The sequence below is a fragment of the Mirounga leonina genome, unplaced genomic scaffold, assembly GCF_011800145.1.
Source record: "Mirounga leonina isolate KUSES-001 unplaced genomic scaffold, KU_Mleo_1.0 Mir_197, whole genome shotgun sequence".
In the NCBI taxonomy this organism is placed as follows: Eukaryota; Metazoa; Chordata; class Mammalia; order Carnivora; family Phocidae; genus Mirounga; species Mirounga leonina.
The window spans coordinates 14493080-14507534 of record NW_023270494.1 but is presented as its reverse complement, the minus strand read 5'-3'; the positions used below and the strand labels follow the sequence as shown (position 1 = coordinate 14507534).

Sequence of the window (14455 nt, the reverse complement as noted above, 5' to 3'; positions counted from 1 at the left end):
GACAAGCCAATTTCTCCCGGCGGAAAGACACAAGCCTTTGGGTTGAAAGGACTTGCCAGTGTCCAGCACAAAGAAATAAGACCCACATGCAGACATGTCTTTGGGAACAAGCAATAATGAGATTCCTCCCCAAAGTTTCCATGGAACACACTCTCCCGGGGGCTGAGGGTGGGTGCTGGGGGTCTCTGACTGAGGGCTTGACCGCATTCCTTCAGGAAGCCAGTAGCTGAGGAAACCAGATGATGAGCTCTTGCTCTCACCCACCCTCCCAAGGAATGAGATGACCAGCTATTTCTCAGCCCTGGGGACTGGCTTGTGGAAACCAGGATTTTTTTAAAGTATGTACAATATCATTGGATTTAAAAACTGGTATCCATTTATTTGTAATAGGTGAGAGACACACCAAAGCGTTAACGGTACTTATCTTGTGAACTTCCTTTCTCTGATAAGCACTATGGCCTAGATCGATGGTTCTCACACTTTGGGTTGTGCCAGAATCACCTGGGAATCAAAGAATGCAGAGACCCAGGCTTGCTGAAGCAGGATAGGACTGGGGCCTGGGCAAGTTTCCCGTTTCCCACACCATGATGCTGATACGATCAAAGTTCGAAAACCACTGACCTAGCTAAAAATTCTAAGACCTACAAACAATGACACTGGGTTTTGTCATCCTGGTTACAGCAAATCCTATCTAAGAGGGCTTCCTTTTCAATCAACAAGTTCTCCACTCTCTGTCTGCCCCCCACTCCCTGTGACGGCCACCCAGCCGCTGAGGGTGTCAAAACATGGCTCCCATGTTGGAAGGGAAAGCCATATTTGCTCAGTAATAGCTGTGGTTGACTGTCCTTATCTCTGTCTCCTTCCTCTGCAGCACAAGAGCAAGAAGGGGGGCTTCTGAGCCGCCCAGAATGGAGGTCAGACCCTCAGCTCCATGCTTCGTGGGGCCTAATGTAAATTATCCACCTTCTGCCCCTTAGTCCCCATTTTGTTTCTCCCCTAAAATTGTTCTGGGGAGAGTGGGTGCCAATGAGAGGAACTCTCCTTCCCACCTTCACCTCCTCTGGTCCCCACCAACTGTATGTCCCAAGCCCTGGGAGAGACCACCGTGAGCCCAGCAAGCCCTGTGGGGCCAAGGGAAGGCAGTGTGTGTGTATGTGTGTGTGTGGGGGGGGTGTTATTGCCCTGCCCCTCCCCCTTTCCCTGCTGGGTTCAGCCACTTCTCATCAGGGTTTGCCGTGAGAACCGCTAACCACCAAAACATCAGGTGACCACAGGTAACCATAGAAGCCAAATGGGGCATTCAGTGACGAGGGGAGGTGGGTGGGCAAAAGACAGAGCAGCAGGCAGAGAATCCATCTCCTTTGCCCCCTCAGATTGTTGACAGCACAAACTTTTTAGCTGGCTAAATTCACCAGTGGCCCAGCACTGTCCTTCACCTTTCAGGGCATGTGTGGCAGTCTTTTTCCGGGATATTTTCTACCTAAACGGTTAGTCAAGATGGGCTCAGCTGGGCTGCGGTGTTGAACCCAGACATCTCAGTGGCTTAACACAAGGGTTGGTTTGTTTCTTTATTTTACTGATGAGAAGTCTGTTCTGAATCAGGTGACTTTTCAGGGCAGCTTGCCTTCTGTGTGGTGTCTGCATGATCCAGGTGGCTTCCATTGTGTGTCATCTCCAGCTGTGGCCTCCACGATGGCCGGTCACCGCGTCAGAGGAAGAGAGAGCTGGAGGTACCGATTACCTCCCCTCCTGCCTGTTGGCCAGAGTTAGTCACGTGCCCCAACCTAACTTCCGGCGAGGCTGGGAATGCTGTCTTCCTAGGAATCCAGAAAGAGGAAAATAAGATTTGATGAAAACATTCTCTCTGCCACTCTGAACATCCTTTAAAAAAAAAAGAATTAAAGGCAATAATTCAAGATATCCTATTAGTATATGGTGGGTTTTGTTTTTTTTTTAAGTAGGCTCCACACCCAATGTGGGGCTTGAACTCATGACCCTGAGATTGAGTCACACACTCCACCGACTGATCCAGCCAGGCGCCCTTCCTATTGGTATATGAAAAGCCTCTGAATGGTGTTGCGCTCAATAGGAAATCTGTCTTTAGTCCATCATTTCCCAAGTTTATTTGGTCATCGAGTGCTTTTTCCTAAGTGCAGTATTCCTTGGAACTGTTATTCTGAGGTGAACACTTGTCCCAAATGAGTCAACTGTGGCTTATATAACCACTTAGAGCATCTGTGTCTGGAATAGCGGACGCCCCCGGCAGAATCTCAGAGAACACCAGCCCAGCCCCCTCCAATCATCAACAGCTCCTTCGAGGTGCCCCCCCGCCCCCAGCTTCCTGTGATTCACACCCAGCCAGGCAGCCTTTTCCAGGAACTCACTGCGGCGAGGGGCAGGCCTCAGCCACAGATGCTTATTTGAAAGGGCCCTGAGTGCAACCTCCGACCCAAGGAAGAATTTCTTCCTGATCTGCTCGGGATGCAGGATGGCGCCGGTCCCCTCTGCTGGATTCCTCCAGAGACCCAGCTCTCCCTCCCTTGCCCAGCCTCCTCTGGCACTGTCGGGCAGCTCAGGCTCCCGCCTGGACCCTGCTCCCCACTAGGCTAGCTGAAACCCTCCGGCGCAAGGGGGCAAAGCCAGACCCTCGTCATGTGACAGATGGCTGAGGCCCCAACAGCTCTGCTTTCAAGTGTCTGGCAGTTCCCAAGCCCCTCACGGCCCTGCCCTCCGCCCCCGACCCCATTGTAATGTCAAAGGGCTTCCGATCATCCTTTGGGTTTGGGCTCGGCATTCCAGCTTCTTGTTAACCTTCTGGAATTTTGACTGGGTCATGAATCACGTTCGTGATTAGTCACCCTTTCCAGGTTTGTGTCGCCGGCAGGCAAACCCAATGAGCACACTTCTGTGGCTTCATCCAAATCGCTGAGCAGGCGTAGGTGAACCTGCGGAGGCAAAGGTGGGGGGGGGGGCAGGGAAGAACACCTACTGGGCTCACCTGCCAACCCTCTCAGAGGCCAAGTTCACTCAGCTACTGTCCTGCCGGCCCAGCCTCTCCTGTTTCTCCTGGAAATCGCACCCTCTACCCCCTGCCATCTTTTATTATGGTTTCCCAGGGGCTGCCATCTTCTTACCAGCCCTGCTCCCTCTGCCCCCAGCTAAGTGGCCCAGATGCGAGATCATCTCCCGATCGTTGGCCTTGGCGAAGGGTCCAGTCAGTGTCTCGCTAAAACAAAAGATGTTGTATGTTTTTGATCTGAAGGGAAATGCTGGTCTGCAGGGGGAGAGAAATGAGGTCAGGCACAGCGCCTGGCCCAGTGGGAAGGGCAGACAGGTGGGGCTGTTAGTTGGCTCTTTTCATGAGCTCTTGTAGCTCAGGCATGCGCCCAGCACAAATGACAGATGGGACAAATAAGAGAAAGAGTACCAGTCGGTGCCTTTGCTGTCTCTATTCTCGGAGGCAGCTAAGGGTGCTACCAGAGGCCCCCCTCCCTGGCCTGGGCCAATTCCAAACGTGGCCCCTGCTCCGGCCTCGCAGCTCTCTGGGGACTCCAAGTGCTATTTCTGCTGCTCCATCGAGTGGCAGGAGGCAGCGAGCGGGCATCAACAGCATCCTGCAGCTCCCTTGGGTTTGGGTGTGTCCGTGATCCAGAGCTTCAGAGGCTGTGTCCGTGGTTGTCAGGCATGCTCCTGGGGCCTTGCCGAGCCAGAGGGATGGGACGGTGGCGGGCAGAGCAGAAGGAGCCAGTCCTGGGGCTTTGTGAGTGGTCCCTTCCTATGATCCAAGAGAGAGGAACCTCCTCTGCTTTTTCACCAGATGGAAAGGAAGAAGCACACTGGCAGGATTCTAAATTCCAACCAGACTGGCCGCTGGCTCATTCCTTGGCATGTGGGTAGATGGAGTATGTGCCCCTGACACACTCAGGTCACTGCTTTCCCGGCACTGCGCCGGCCGAGTTACTGAAGTGGTTTTAACCTCTTCATGGGCTTCTTGGTCCCGGGTCCTCCCCACTGTACACCCCCACCCCCAAACTCTGCTGGAGTCTCATTCTCACCATGGGGCATTTCGGTCCCAACCTGGCCAGCTTCCTGGAATTCAGCCCAAACCAATACTTTTGGGGACTCCCTGCAGGGTTTTAAAGAACCTTTCCCCGTAGTCACCAAGGAGGACGTTCCAGCCCCCTGGACCGTGCCTCGGACACCGGCGGGCAACTGCACCCCTTTCGCCCCCCGAGTCAGCTGCTCACCCTCACCATCCAGACCCCTACAGCCAGGAAAAGGTCCAGGAATGACCCCAGGCCTGAGAGTGGGGGTCAAGTTTTTAAGAAGACGAAGCCGACTTCCAGGTCTAAAACTACCTTTATTTGTGGTTGCGCTGCGTAAGACGCCTTTATCAATCAGCAGAATTATAAAACTGTACAGGAGGTACAAAAATAGGCTGTTTAACTTAGATAATTACCCTCACATCAAGCTTTAAAAATACACATAAAAATTGTACAATCTGGCAGTTTATAAAATATAAAGCTAAAAAGAGGATTGTAGGTTCACAGAGAGGATTCTATCACATAATTAACACATACCCATTAAACAACTGTCTACAGAGAAGACACAATGGCACAGAATTTTTTTAAAAAAATCACTCAAAAAAGAAAATTTTTACCCTGACCAAATTTCTCACCCTTTAATGATAAAACTACTGTGAGGCGTCCATCCCATGGAAGGATACAGTATAACTTTTCTTTTTCCAGTTTTAGAATGGTCAGGGGTGTGTTGTCCAAAACAAATCTGATGTGCTTTAAAAGCAAGTGCAATTATAGCTGGATATACGTCAGAGTAAAAATTAAATAAATATAAATAGGTTAAATAAATAGGTCATGGCAAAAAGAACACTACGTAAGGTTTGCATTTGAGAATGCCGCATGGTTGACTGGTAATGCTCTCTAGGTAAGTGGGGATGCCCCCGTCACAGCTTTTGGGATACTGAAAAGGAACACTGTACCCGCCAAACACAGGGTGAGGCGAGTGGGGTGGGGACTTTGGCCGGAAGTGGAGGTTAAGGCTGCCCCAGGGGGAGGCTCATTGCAGATGCGCTCTTTGTGGTTGCCCAATGAATACAGAAAGGATTCACGCGCAGATACAAAAAACTGAAACCAGGGTTACTCGTGGGGGAAATCACTGTTTCATCAAGAAAACAAAGTGCAGGATGAAGAGACACTTTGGTTTAAAAGATCATAGTCCAACCTTGGAAGGTGGCATTTTGGCTCATCTGTATGGGACACCCAGTGACTTTCTTCCAGGAAAGGCCAATGCCAGGCCACACTCAGCTGCAAGGACAACTCCAGGATGGTGAAGGAATCAGCAAGGAAGAGACACTGGGATATGTGAAGAAAAGGGAGTTCAGACGCTAGAAGAGCAGAGAATGTAGAGAGGCTCTGTACACGTGTGCTGTGTGCTCTTCCAGGGCTCGTGGCACAGAAGGCAGCAGAAGGTGCACCAGCCTACCTTCTGCGAGGACCTCCAGGCTGCGGGCCCAATACACAGAGCGGGAAGGTGAAAGCAGACTCAGGAAACCCAAACCTGGCCAGAGCCCAACTTCCTAAGAGACAGCGGCCAAGAAGAGAAAGGTCTACAACCCAGAGGCCCCCCACATCTGCGAGAGGTCCGATCAGCAGCCACCGCATCTTTCACTGTGGTGTCAAAGAAGTGCAATGGTAAACAAACCACATTCACACAAAACCTTGCCCGGAGTTGATTCTGATCAAGGCCTTTCTTCTAGAGTTGGTAGAAAGAAAATACTTTGTGGGGCCCACTAACCTGTGGATCTTCTAATCCGTGTAATGGGTCAGAGTGAGGTCTCACTGGAAAGAGCCTAGGACGGCTATGGCACGGAGAGGGTGGGGTGAGGGAGAGCCCCTCTGCACCCAGGGTTTTAGATCCGCCACTAGATGATTTAGTGACTTACCACAGACACCGATGATCCCCAAAGTGCAAGTGCTCTGATGCCTAGTGACACGGGAGCTCTCGACAAACTGCAGTTAAGAAGACTCAAGAAGCAACCGGAGAAATTCTGGCAGGCATGCCAAAGACAGATTCAACACAGGATTTAATGAGAGTGTCCCTGGGATTCCCAACAGATACGACTAAATTCTGTCGTGACAATGAAGATCGTGTACTTCTAAAAAGTTAAACAGCCTTCCAGGAATCGTGCTAAAGATCAAATAGCTCCGCTGTGACAGGATGCACAAGGCCGCAGAGCCCTGTTCTAGCAAAGGACAGACACCTTCTCATGGTGCAGAGCACAACAGGAAACCAGGATTCTAGAGACGAGAGAGATGTGGCGGAGAATGCCCGAGCAGTTTGCATGACCAGGGTCCACATGAGACCTCTTCAAGCCACCCGAGGGGCCGAGGAGTGACCAGGTTCCTAAAAGTGACGGAGAGAAGGCTGACGGAGGACGGCTTTTCCTGGAGCCCTGATCTTTACGGTTTGTTGTGTCTCTCCCTCTACGCTCTCACAAAAGCAGAGGTTTTGCCTATCTTGTTCACCTCTGCGTCCCCAGCCCCCGGGATCCGGCCTGGCTCACCCCGCGAGTACCCAGAATCCAACACATCGAATACATGAATTTGAGAAGATGGGTGGGTAGAAATGAAGAGGAGAAGCAGAAAAGGCATGTGAAAAACAGCTGTCCTGGAGACAAGCTGGGCCTGAACAGCGAGAGGACACAAACCCTGGGCAGCCAGAAGTGACTGGCTACTCCCCCAACGACACCGTTCAGCCACGAGACAGAAGCAGCACAGAGGGCCGACAGCCTGCCCGTCACTTGTGGGACCTTCTCCACCTGACTGCCTGGTGGGGGGGGATCGCCACTCAGGCCCGGCCGCAAAGTGACCGCAGGGCCACAGGGACAACGGCGTGGATGCAGCAGAGCAGGGAGAGGGCAGGCATCTGGCCGGGTTCCTGAAAAACGGGCGGTATGGCAGAAGACTCACCACAAGGCCAGCCCAGAACACCGGGGTTCCCAGGTCTAGATGAGGTAACCGGTGAGGGTGGAGGATAACGCAGATGGAAGATAATGTGAATTTAAGGAAAAAAGTGACTCCGGGCATTATGAAAGGAAGGGAACTGAATTCTACGAAGACAGAAGGAGAGCTTTTGAGGAGTGGCCCTCAGTCCAATCCACCATCAGGAAGCATTTCACAGAAGAAACAGTGAGTTCTCGGTCCGTCAGTAACATCCTTACTCCCGAGTGGAGTCTCCGAGCTCCCCAGCACTGAATGAAGTGCAGGGACCCACTCACCCGGCTGAACAAAGGACACGGGGAACACCTCCACACTGTACCCTGCTCACATTTAACCGCTAAGGCTCTCGGTAGAGGAAAAGACAGGAATTTCTGACTGAAACTAAAGTTAAAAACTACACTAATTTTAGCAAAAAAAGATATTGACATAATTTAGGGACTATTACTTTGAAGTTGTTTAATGGATGTATATAGCCTTGCTACACTGTTTTACTCTTCAGCAGCAGAGCATGTTCTGAACGTGAACGCTCTCTCTGGAGGGGATGGAGACTTTTGGTACCCACAAAATAAAAAGTGAATTATATATCTTGCATTTATCTTCTTCACAAGGAAGCTTCAAGTTCAGCTTACTTATGCTAACATAGCATTCTACAGTATGATCAAAATATAAAGTTATTAAAATCTGCCAAGAGAAACATAAAAGCCTGCCCACGAAGCCCGTGGTGACCCTGGCCTCTTCTCCCGACCCCCTGGCCCGTCCTGCTGGCTCCAGGGACGGAGGAGCCACATTGCCCACCTGCTGGCCTAGGACTCCCCCACGGTGGCCGTGAGTGTCCCATCTGGCCTGCTCCCCTCTGGTCCCAAAGGCCTGTTCCTGCCTGGGTGTTGCTCTTCTTGATGGGGAACTTATCACCTCTTGCCCCCAAATGCTCCTAAACATCCCCCAAATCCACCAGAGGCCACTGATGCACTGGGCTAGCGTGGACTCAGGACAGAGCGTCCTCTTCGTTTCTAAGAGATCTGCAGACACGGCCTCATCTTCCAGTGTGCGGTGCTCACCTGTCCCAACGCTGCGCCTCACACTCAAGACTCTCGCTGCCCCCAAAGACCACTGGTCAGAGTGAGCTGGGAAACTCTGGGTGCGTCCGTGATGAGTGAGGCATCTCCGATCCCCAGGAACGACATGCTCTGAACGACTTCCTCCTCCGTAACACCCCTCACCTCTGGAGCCCCACTTCGAGCAGAAGCTGTGCTTAGTGCCTCTTAGCCTCGCTGGCCAGGGAGAGAGATGCTCCTGGTCCCACACGCAGGCAAAACGTGGGATTCCCTCCTCTCTCTTCCTTACAGGCCCACAGGCTGACATCAAACAGGAAGTTTAAAAAAGAAAGTGTAGGTCTGAAGCAAGTGCATCCAGGAGAAGGTGGAGGATGCTTCTGTCGCTGCCTCTGAGGATGGGCCCTCCTTGGCAGAGGACCCCCGACTGCAGAACTTTCGTGGTCAGCATCTTCCCAGATCCCTACAGGTCAGAACGGGTCATGGTTCCCGCTTCCTGGGGTCGGTATCATCCCCTGCTGGCTGCACTGTGGACAGCTCAAGGCACTTGGTTTGGGAGCCTGGTCTCCTTGCCCAGCTGGGAGGCGTCAGGCTCGGGCTTGTAGAGACCAGGCCCACAGTCACAGCTGCGGCCACCAGAACGGAGGACCACCCTGGCTCAAAGGGTGTCTGGAGTCAATGGAGGCCGGGGCCCTGGGGGCTCGTGGAAGTAGTAGGGCTGGAAGAGCCGCTCGTGGCCGCACGGCTCCATGGCCCGGTAGGTGTGGGAGAGGAGGTGGGGGAAGCGGGACGTGAAGTAGCGCACGAAGTCGTCAGGGAGGGAGCCTAGCGTCTCCCGCACCTCCGTGGGGAGCTCCCGGTAGTGGTGCTTCTGCAAACAGGCGGACACACAGACACAGGGGTTAGCAGCTGGAAAGCCCAGGAAGCACGGGTGAAAGATCCTCTCGCTAGTCAAGGAAGATAGAACGTCAGTTGGTTCTCTGTCAAAGAGAAAAGACTCAGATACTCAATGGTCCATCCGCCTACCTTCCCTGCTTCCCCTCGTTCAGGAGGGTGCCTCAGAGCCGAGTCAGGCCCAGGGCTGGGGAGGCAGGCAGGAGCTGCCCTACTGGAGTGGCCCACTGGCCAGGCCTGTGTGGGAAGGTCCCCATTAAGGGAGTTTATACCATGCTGTCTCAGACAGGAACAGGGCACACACAAGTCAGCAGAGACCACAGATGACACCAGATAGCCCGCTTCCCAGAGCGGAACTCCCCATCTCAACATCCCGGAAGAGAAAACCCATCTAAGGGAACAAGTTGGCCCTGCAAGTTCAGAATTCTAGTACGAATGGAAGGACCCACAGAGAACAGAAAGGAGAAAGGTGGCTGTAACCCCCGTCACCGGGACCACTGGGGGTTCACGCCCCTTACCTTGTTTCTCATGGCTCGGAGGAGGTCTCGAACGGAGCCACCTTTATAGGTTCTGAATTTCCGCAGATCTAGGGAAACAAGGAATGCAATGTAACAAACCCATTTCTAAAGGAGAAAATTCCCGGGGCTCCTGGGGACGAGCGATCAGACTGAAACACAAGAGAACTCCACCACACTCGGGGTTAAAGGAGTGTGTCCCCCAGAGCGAGCCTGACCGAGGGCAGCGCTATGAATGCCACCTCTGGGTCGCACCCACAAGCACAAACAACCATTAAGAGCACAGCACCCGGCACTAACCTGTCATTCAAAGAGACAAAAATGAAACCCACATCGGCGTAACGACCCCCAGAGGACACACCGACAACAGCCTCAACCCCGAGAGGAGGATCTGGAGCCCAGACCGCCTGGAGCTGCCAGTTCCATGTTCACTTCTTAGAAACGGCTACTGCTCTTGAAACGTTTCCGCCAACATGCACGGCTGGGGCGTCGGCGTGGTCACCTGTCTGCAGGGGGACGGTGATGTTTTCCCTCCAGTCCATCTTCACCACAGCTCTCCCGCCTCGCTCCAGCTGCTTCACTATCGGGCCGTCCAGGGACTCCTTTTCTATTCGGTCACTCACGTCCTGTGAGGGTGACAAGGGCAGCAGATGATGGTCAGGGTGTGGAGAATCGGAAGCTGGAGGAGCGACACACACACACAAGTCACAGATTGGTCGCTGCCACCTGAGCCTCGGGCCTCAAGACTGACAGGAAGTGTTGTGCCTCGGTCCCTCCTGATCCGTCACCCTCTCCCCTGCAAGCAGCCCCGTCTCACTGGGGAGAGACCCATACAGACCACCTCCGTGACAGGGGGAGGTGTCACACCTCTCCACGAACCCTAATGCCGCACCCACGTCTCACCCCTGCGCACGCACACCGCATCTCACACGGAGCTGTAGTGCAATCAACGTTCATCAATGAACAACAAAAGCTCAATTTTGATTTGCATCTTGGGCTTTTCTGTCAACGCAGGGAAACAGGACATGCTCAGATCCACAGCTGGTCAGCACTCCCCATACAAACAGTTAGAAAAGATGGATGAAGCGCTCTTTGAGAGGCAGAAAGTTGCTGACAAGCGTGTGGGCTCCGGAGGCCCTGCCCTAGCCTCACGCCCTGCCCCGTGTCTGAGGGCCCAGCCCGAGCCGAGCGCGAGCTCCAGCAGCTGAGGAAACGGAGCGAGGAGCCCCACACAGACTCACTGGCCATAGGCTTTTCTTTCTTTGATGAAGATGAAGCCAGACTGGCTGACTCTCAGACTTACAGTGGCTAGAGGAAAGCCCTGGACGCCCTGTAGACACACACTTCTGCCGCAGAGCCGGGGCGGCGAGTTGATACAACGCGAGGCAGGTGTGTTCACATGAGAGGGGGCTTGGAAAAATGAAGAGTTTAAATCCTAACCCACAGTGGGCTGGAGGTCCCTTTGTGTGAGCTTTATTCTTGTTCTACATCTTGTCATCATCAAAGGAACCTGGCGACTTTCCAGACGTCCCTTGAGGATACCTGACCTCCGAACTGTAATGTTATGACCCGTGGAACACAGTGAACAATCCTAATGTTGTCCATGGAAAGTGGCACGAAACCCTCGCCTTCCCAATCCATCCAAATACTTAGTAAGCACCTGCCACATGCCAGGCAGCGACGAACCAGAAGTCAACCACCACTGCCCTCAAGGAGCTTAAATATTGGGGGCTAAGGCTCTAGTCAGATTCCAGGACAGGGCAATGGTCACTCCGAAACCCAAGCTTCACTCTGACCCAGCCCCAGGAGGAAAAGCACTGAGCCCGTGTGCTTGCTTTCCAGAGCTGGTGTGCTGGGTACGATGTGTTTGGATGAGCTGTGCTGAACTGACACCAGGGAAGACTCTGAGAAACACGTTCCCTTTCTACAAAAGCCACCGGGCGGGCAATACCACAAAGCCTTAAGACAGCCAAACCACCGGGCACCTGGGTGGCTCAGTCGGTTAAGCAACTGCCTTCGGCTCAGGTCATGATCCCAGGGTCCTGGGATTGAGCCCCACATCGGGCTCCCTGCTCTGCGGGGAGCCTGCTTCTCCCTCTCCCACTCCCCCTGCTTGTGTTCCCTCTCTCGCTGTGTCTCTGTCAAATAAATAAATAAAATCTTAAAAAAAAAAAAGACAGCCAAACCACCGACAGAGCTCATCTCTACTGATCCTATTAATTTCACGTCTCAGAATCCAACGTAAGCGAAAAGAGATCTGGGCAAAGATTAGGTAAAAGAGGATAGAAAGAATCCAATGTAAGTAAATGTTTAGATTTAGGAGACTTGAATGAAATTATATAATGCCTAAGATTTGCTTCACAGTAATCTGGGGTGGAGATTCGAGGAGGGAGTAGAGGTTCAGTTATTAATTGCTGGAGCTGGAGAATGGATAAAGGGGAGTTCATGGTATTCCCTCTACTTTTGTGTATATTTGAAAGTTCCCGTAACATAAGGTTTTTAAATTATGGCACATCCGTAGGATGGAGTACTAGAGTCATTAAAATTTTAGAATTTTAACATGGAAAAAGAGTATGTTAAAACACTACATTTACTACTGCAAATACTACTAATGCTATTATTAATACTGAACGAAATGCTGTATAAAAATATTAGGTACTGAGAAAAAAAAAGGATATAAAATTGTATATACAGTTTGACCCTAATCACACTTTTAGCTATATGAAGAAAATATGTTAAAATGTCAACCATGGTTATCTCTTGCTTATGGGATTAGGAGTCATTTGTTTCATTGTCTTTTGCTCTGTTTTTTAAAATCTGGGAGAAGTTAAATGAAGGTTTTTGATTAAAAAAATACCCCAAACGCGGGGCGCCTGGGTGGCTCAGTCGGTTAAGCGGCTGCCTTCGGCTCGGGTCGTGATCCCAGAGTCCTGGGATTGAGCCCCACATCGGGCTCCCTGCTCAGTGGAGAGCCTGCTTCCCCCTCTCCCTGCCTCTCTGCCTACTTGTGCTTTCTCTCTCTGTCAAATAAATAAATAAAATCTTAAAAAAAAAAAAAAATACCCCAAACGCAAAAACCCAAGAGACCGACCTGAAAGAACTGGAGCTGCTTTTCCAGGCTCCAGAAGAATGGATGTTTCAGCACGTGCTTCGCAGATGGGCGTTTCTGAGGATCCATTGCAATCATCTTCTCTATTAATTCCCGGGCAATGACATCTTCTACAAAGGAGGAAAACAAGCAAGTAACTCATTATCACCGGCCCATGGTCGCCGTGAAATACCTGAAACTTAACAGCATGTGTGCCTTTTGATTCAAGATTCTACCGACAGGAGCTCACTGCAGTAATGGAATTAAGAACATGCACAAATGTCAGCTGATGGGCGGGGTGTCTGGGAAAAGGAGTAATTGGAGATACCCACTAGCGGAGGCTCCGGTAACGCTGCCTCCAGGTCCTGGGCTGTGCTCTTAAAATGATGCCCTGTGGAGCACCAGTCAACATGGAGAGGGATTCAATGGCATGTACGATTTACTCTCCATGTTTTACAAAAGGACACACACCTGTCTAATTAGAAGACTGGAATAAGATATACAAAGGTATTAATAGCAGGAATTCATCACGGTGTAAAGGCGTTGTGGGTCTTTATGCTAACCTATTGTTTCTACAGGGAATAAGGAAAATTAATCCATGACCAAAACAGTAAGTTAGTTTTAATTTTTTTTTTTTTTAAGATTTTGACTGAGAGAGTGCACACACATGCGAGCAGGGGAGGGTCAGAGGGAGATGGAAAGAGTCCCAAGCAGACTCCATGCTGAGTGCAGAGCCCAATGTGGGGCTCGATCTCACGATCCGGAGATCATGACCTGAGCCGAAATCAAGAGTCAGACGGTTAACCGACTGAACCACCCAGGTGCCCCAGTTTTAATTTTTTTAAAAGGTGGCACTGGGTGTCATGGGTCAATTATAACACAGGAAACCCTGAAGTCAGAAAGAAAAACTTGTTGCCCCTGCACCCGGAGAGCAAGACCCAGCCTGTCTGTTCCCAGCCCAGACCACACCCACTGACCACTGGCCTGCACACAAGAGTTTACAGAGCATGGACTATCTGTTTTCCTGAATGTCGGTGCAGGAAGGGACCTTAGGTTACATAACCCCTCACAAGTCACAAGCAGGAAAATAGAGGTCCCCAAAGGGGGCCTTGCCCAGGTCACAGAGGTCATTGGGTGACCTGAAGGAACCTCAGAGCTGCCTGGCTTTAGGGGGAGGTGCTCTGAAGACAACCTACCCAACCTTCTACCAGCTTCGGAACGAGTCATCAATTCACGGAGGCCCACAGGGCAAGCAGTTGGAAAGAAGGGCCTCTGGGGGCACAGAGCTGGCACCCTTCCAGGCCAAGGGTCCACCTGGGCAGCTAGGGTGGCTCTCGACCTCTCCCACCCTGTGGCCCGCTCACCGTGCTTCTCGGGGTGCAAGCAGTCGAGGCTGTAGGCACCCAGGAGGATGTTGGCCTGCCGCTGCAGGGACTTGCCAAAAGGGTGGCTGCCCTCCGAGATCACGTAGTAAAAGACACAGCCTGCAGAGAAGATGTCCACTGTGTAGGTCTGAAAAGAGAGGCAGGGTGTGAGAGGCCTTCTGGAGAATTCTCATCCTCAGACTCAGCAGCAGTGAGGACCGGAGTGTTGCTGCCGCTTCTCCCACCTTGAAGGGGTCCCGGGAGACTCATCTAGCATGTTGGCAGTGCCCAGAGGTGCGCCGGCCCCCTGCAAGGCCTGCAGGCGTGTTGGCGTTCACAGCGGGGAATGTGGGCTCTAGAGCCGATGGGCTGGGGCTGGAAGTGACTGGAAAAGTTGGGGGGGTGCGGATAGTAATTGCCCACATACATCCCTTTCATTCGTCTGAGCAGGAGACCATATGGAAAGTGCCAGCAGCATGCTGTTCACACAGAAGCTCTTTGACAAAGAAATGTCATTCTTCAT

At 51.9% G+C, this 14455-nt stretch overlaps 1 protein-coding gene across 4 annotated transcripts in view; it reads right to left on the bottom strand.

Moving 5' to 3' along the window:
• Positions 1-867: 867 nt before the first annotated feature.
• ERN1 (endoplasmic reticulum to nucleus signaling 1) overlaps positions 868-14455 on the bottom strand; it is an 82231-nt gene continuing 68643 nt past the window's right edge. For 2 of the 4 annotated variants that reach the window (XM_035026279.1, XM_035026282.1), the window contains 5 exons: positions 13933-14080; positions 12572-12699; positions 9983-10106; positions 9484-9551; positions 4344-8942 (listed from right to left, as the gene is read on the bottom strand). In XM_035026279.1, coding sequence (XP_034882170.1) covers positions 8730-8942; positions 9484-9551; positions 9983-10106; positions 12572-12699; positions 13933-14080 — 681 coding nt within the window. In that variant the 3' untranslated portion in view covers positions 4344-8729. Of the gene's footprint in view, positions 1818-4343; positions 9052-9483; positions 9552-9982; positions 10107-12571; positions 12700-13932; positions 14081-14455 lie in introns of those variants that run through there. The other 2 variants (XM_035026280.1, XM_035026281.1) reach the window with 2 other exon arrangements.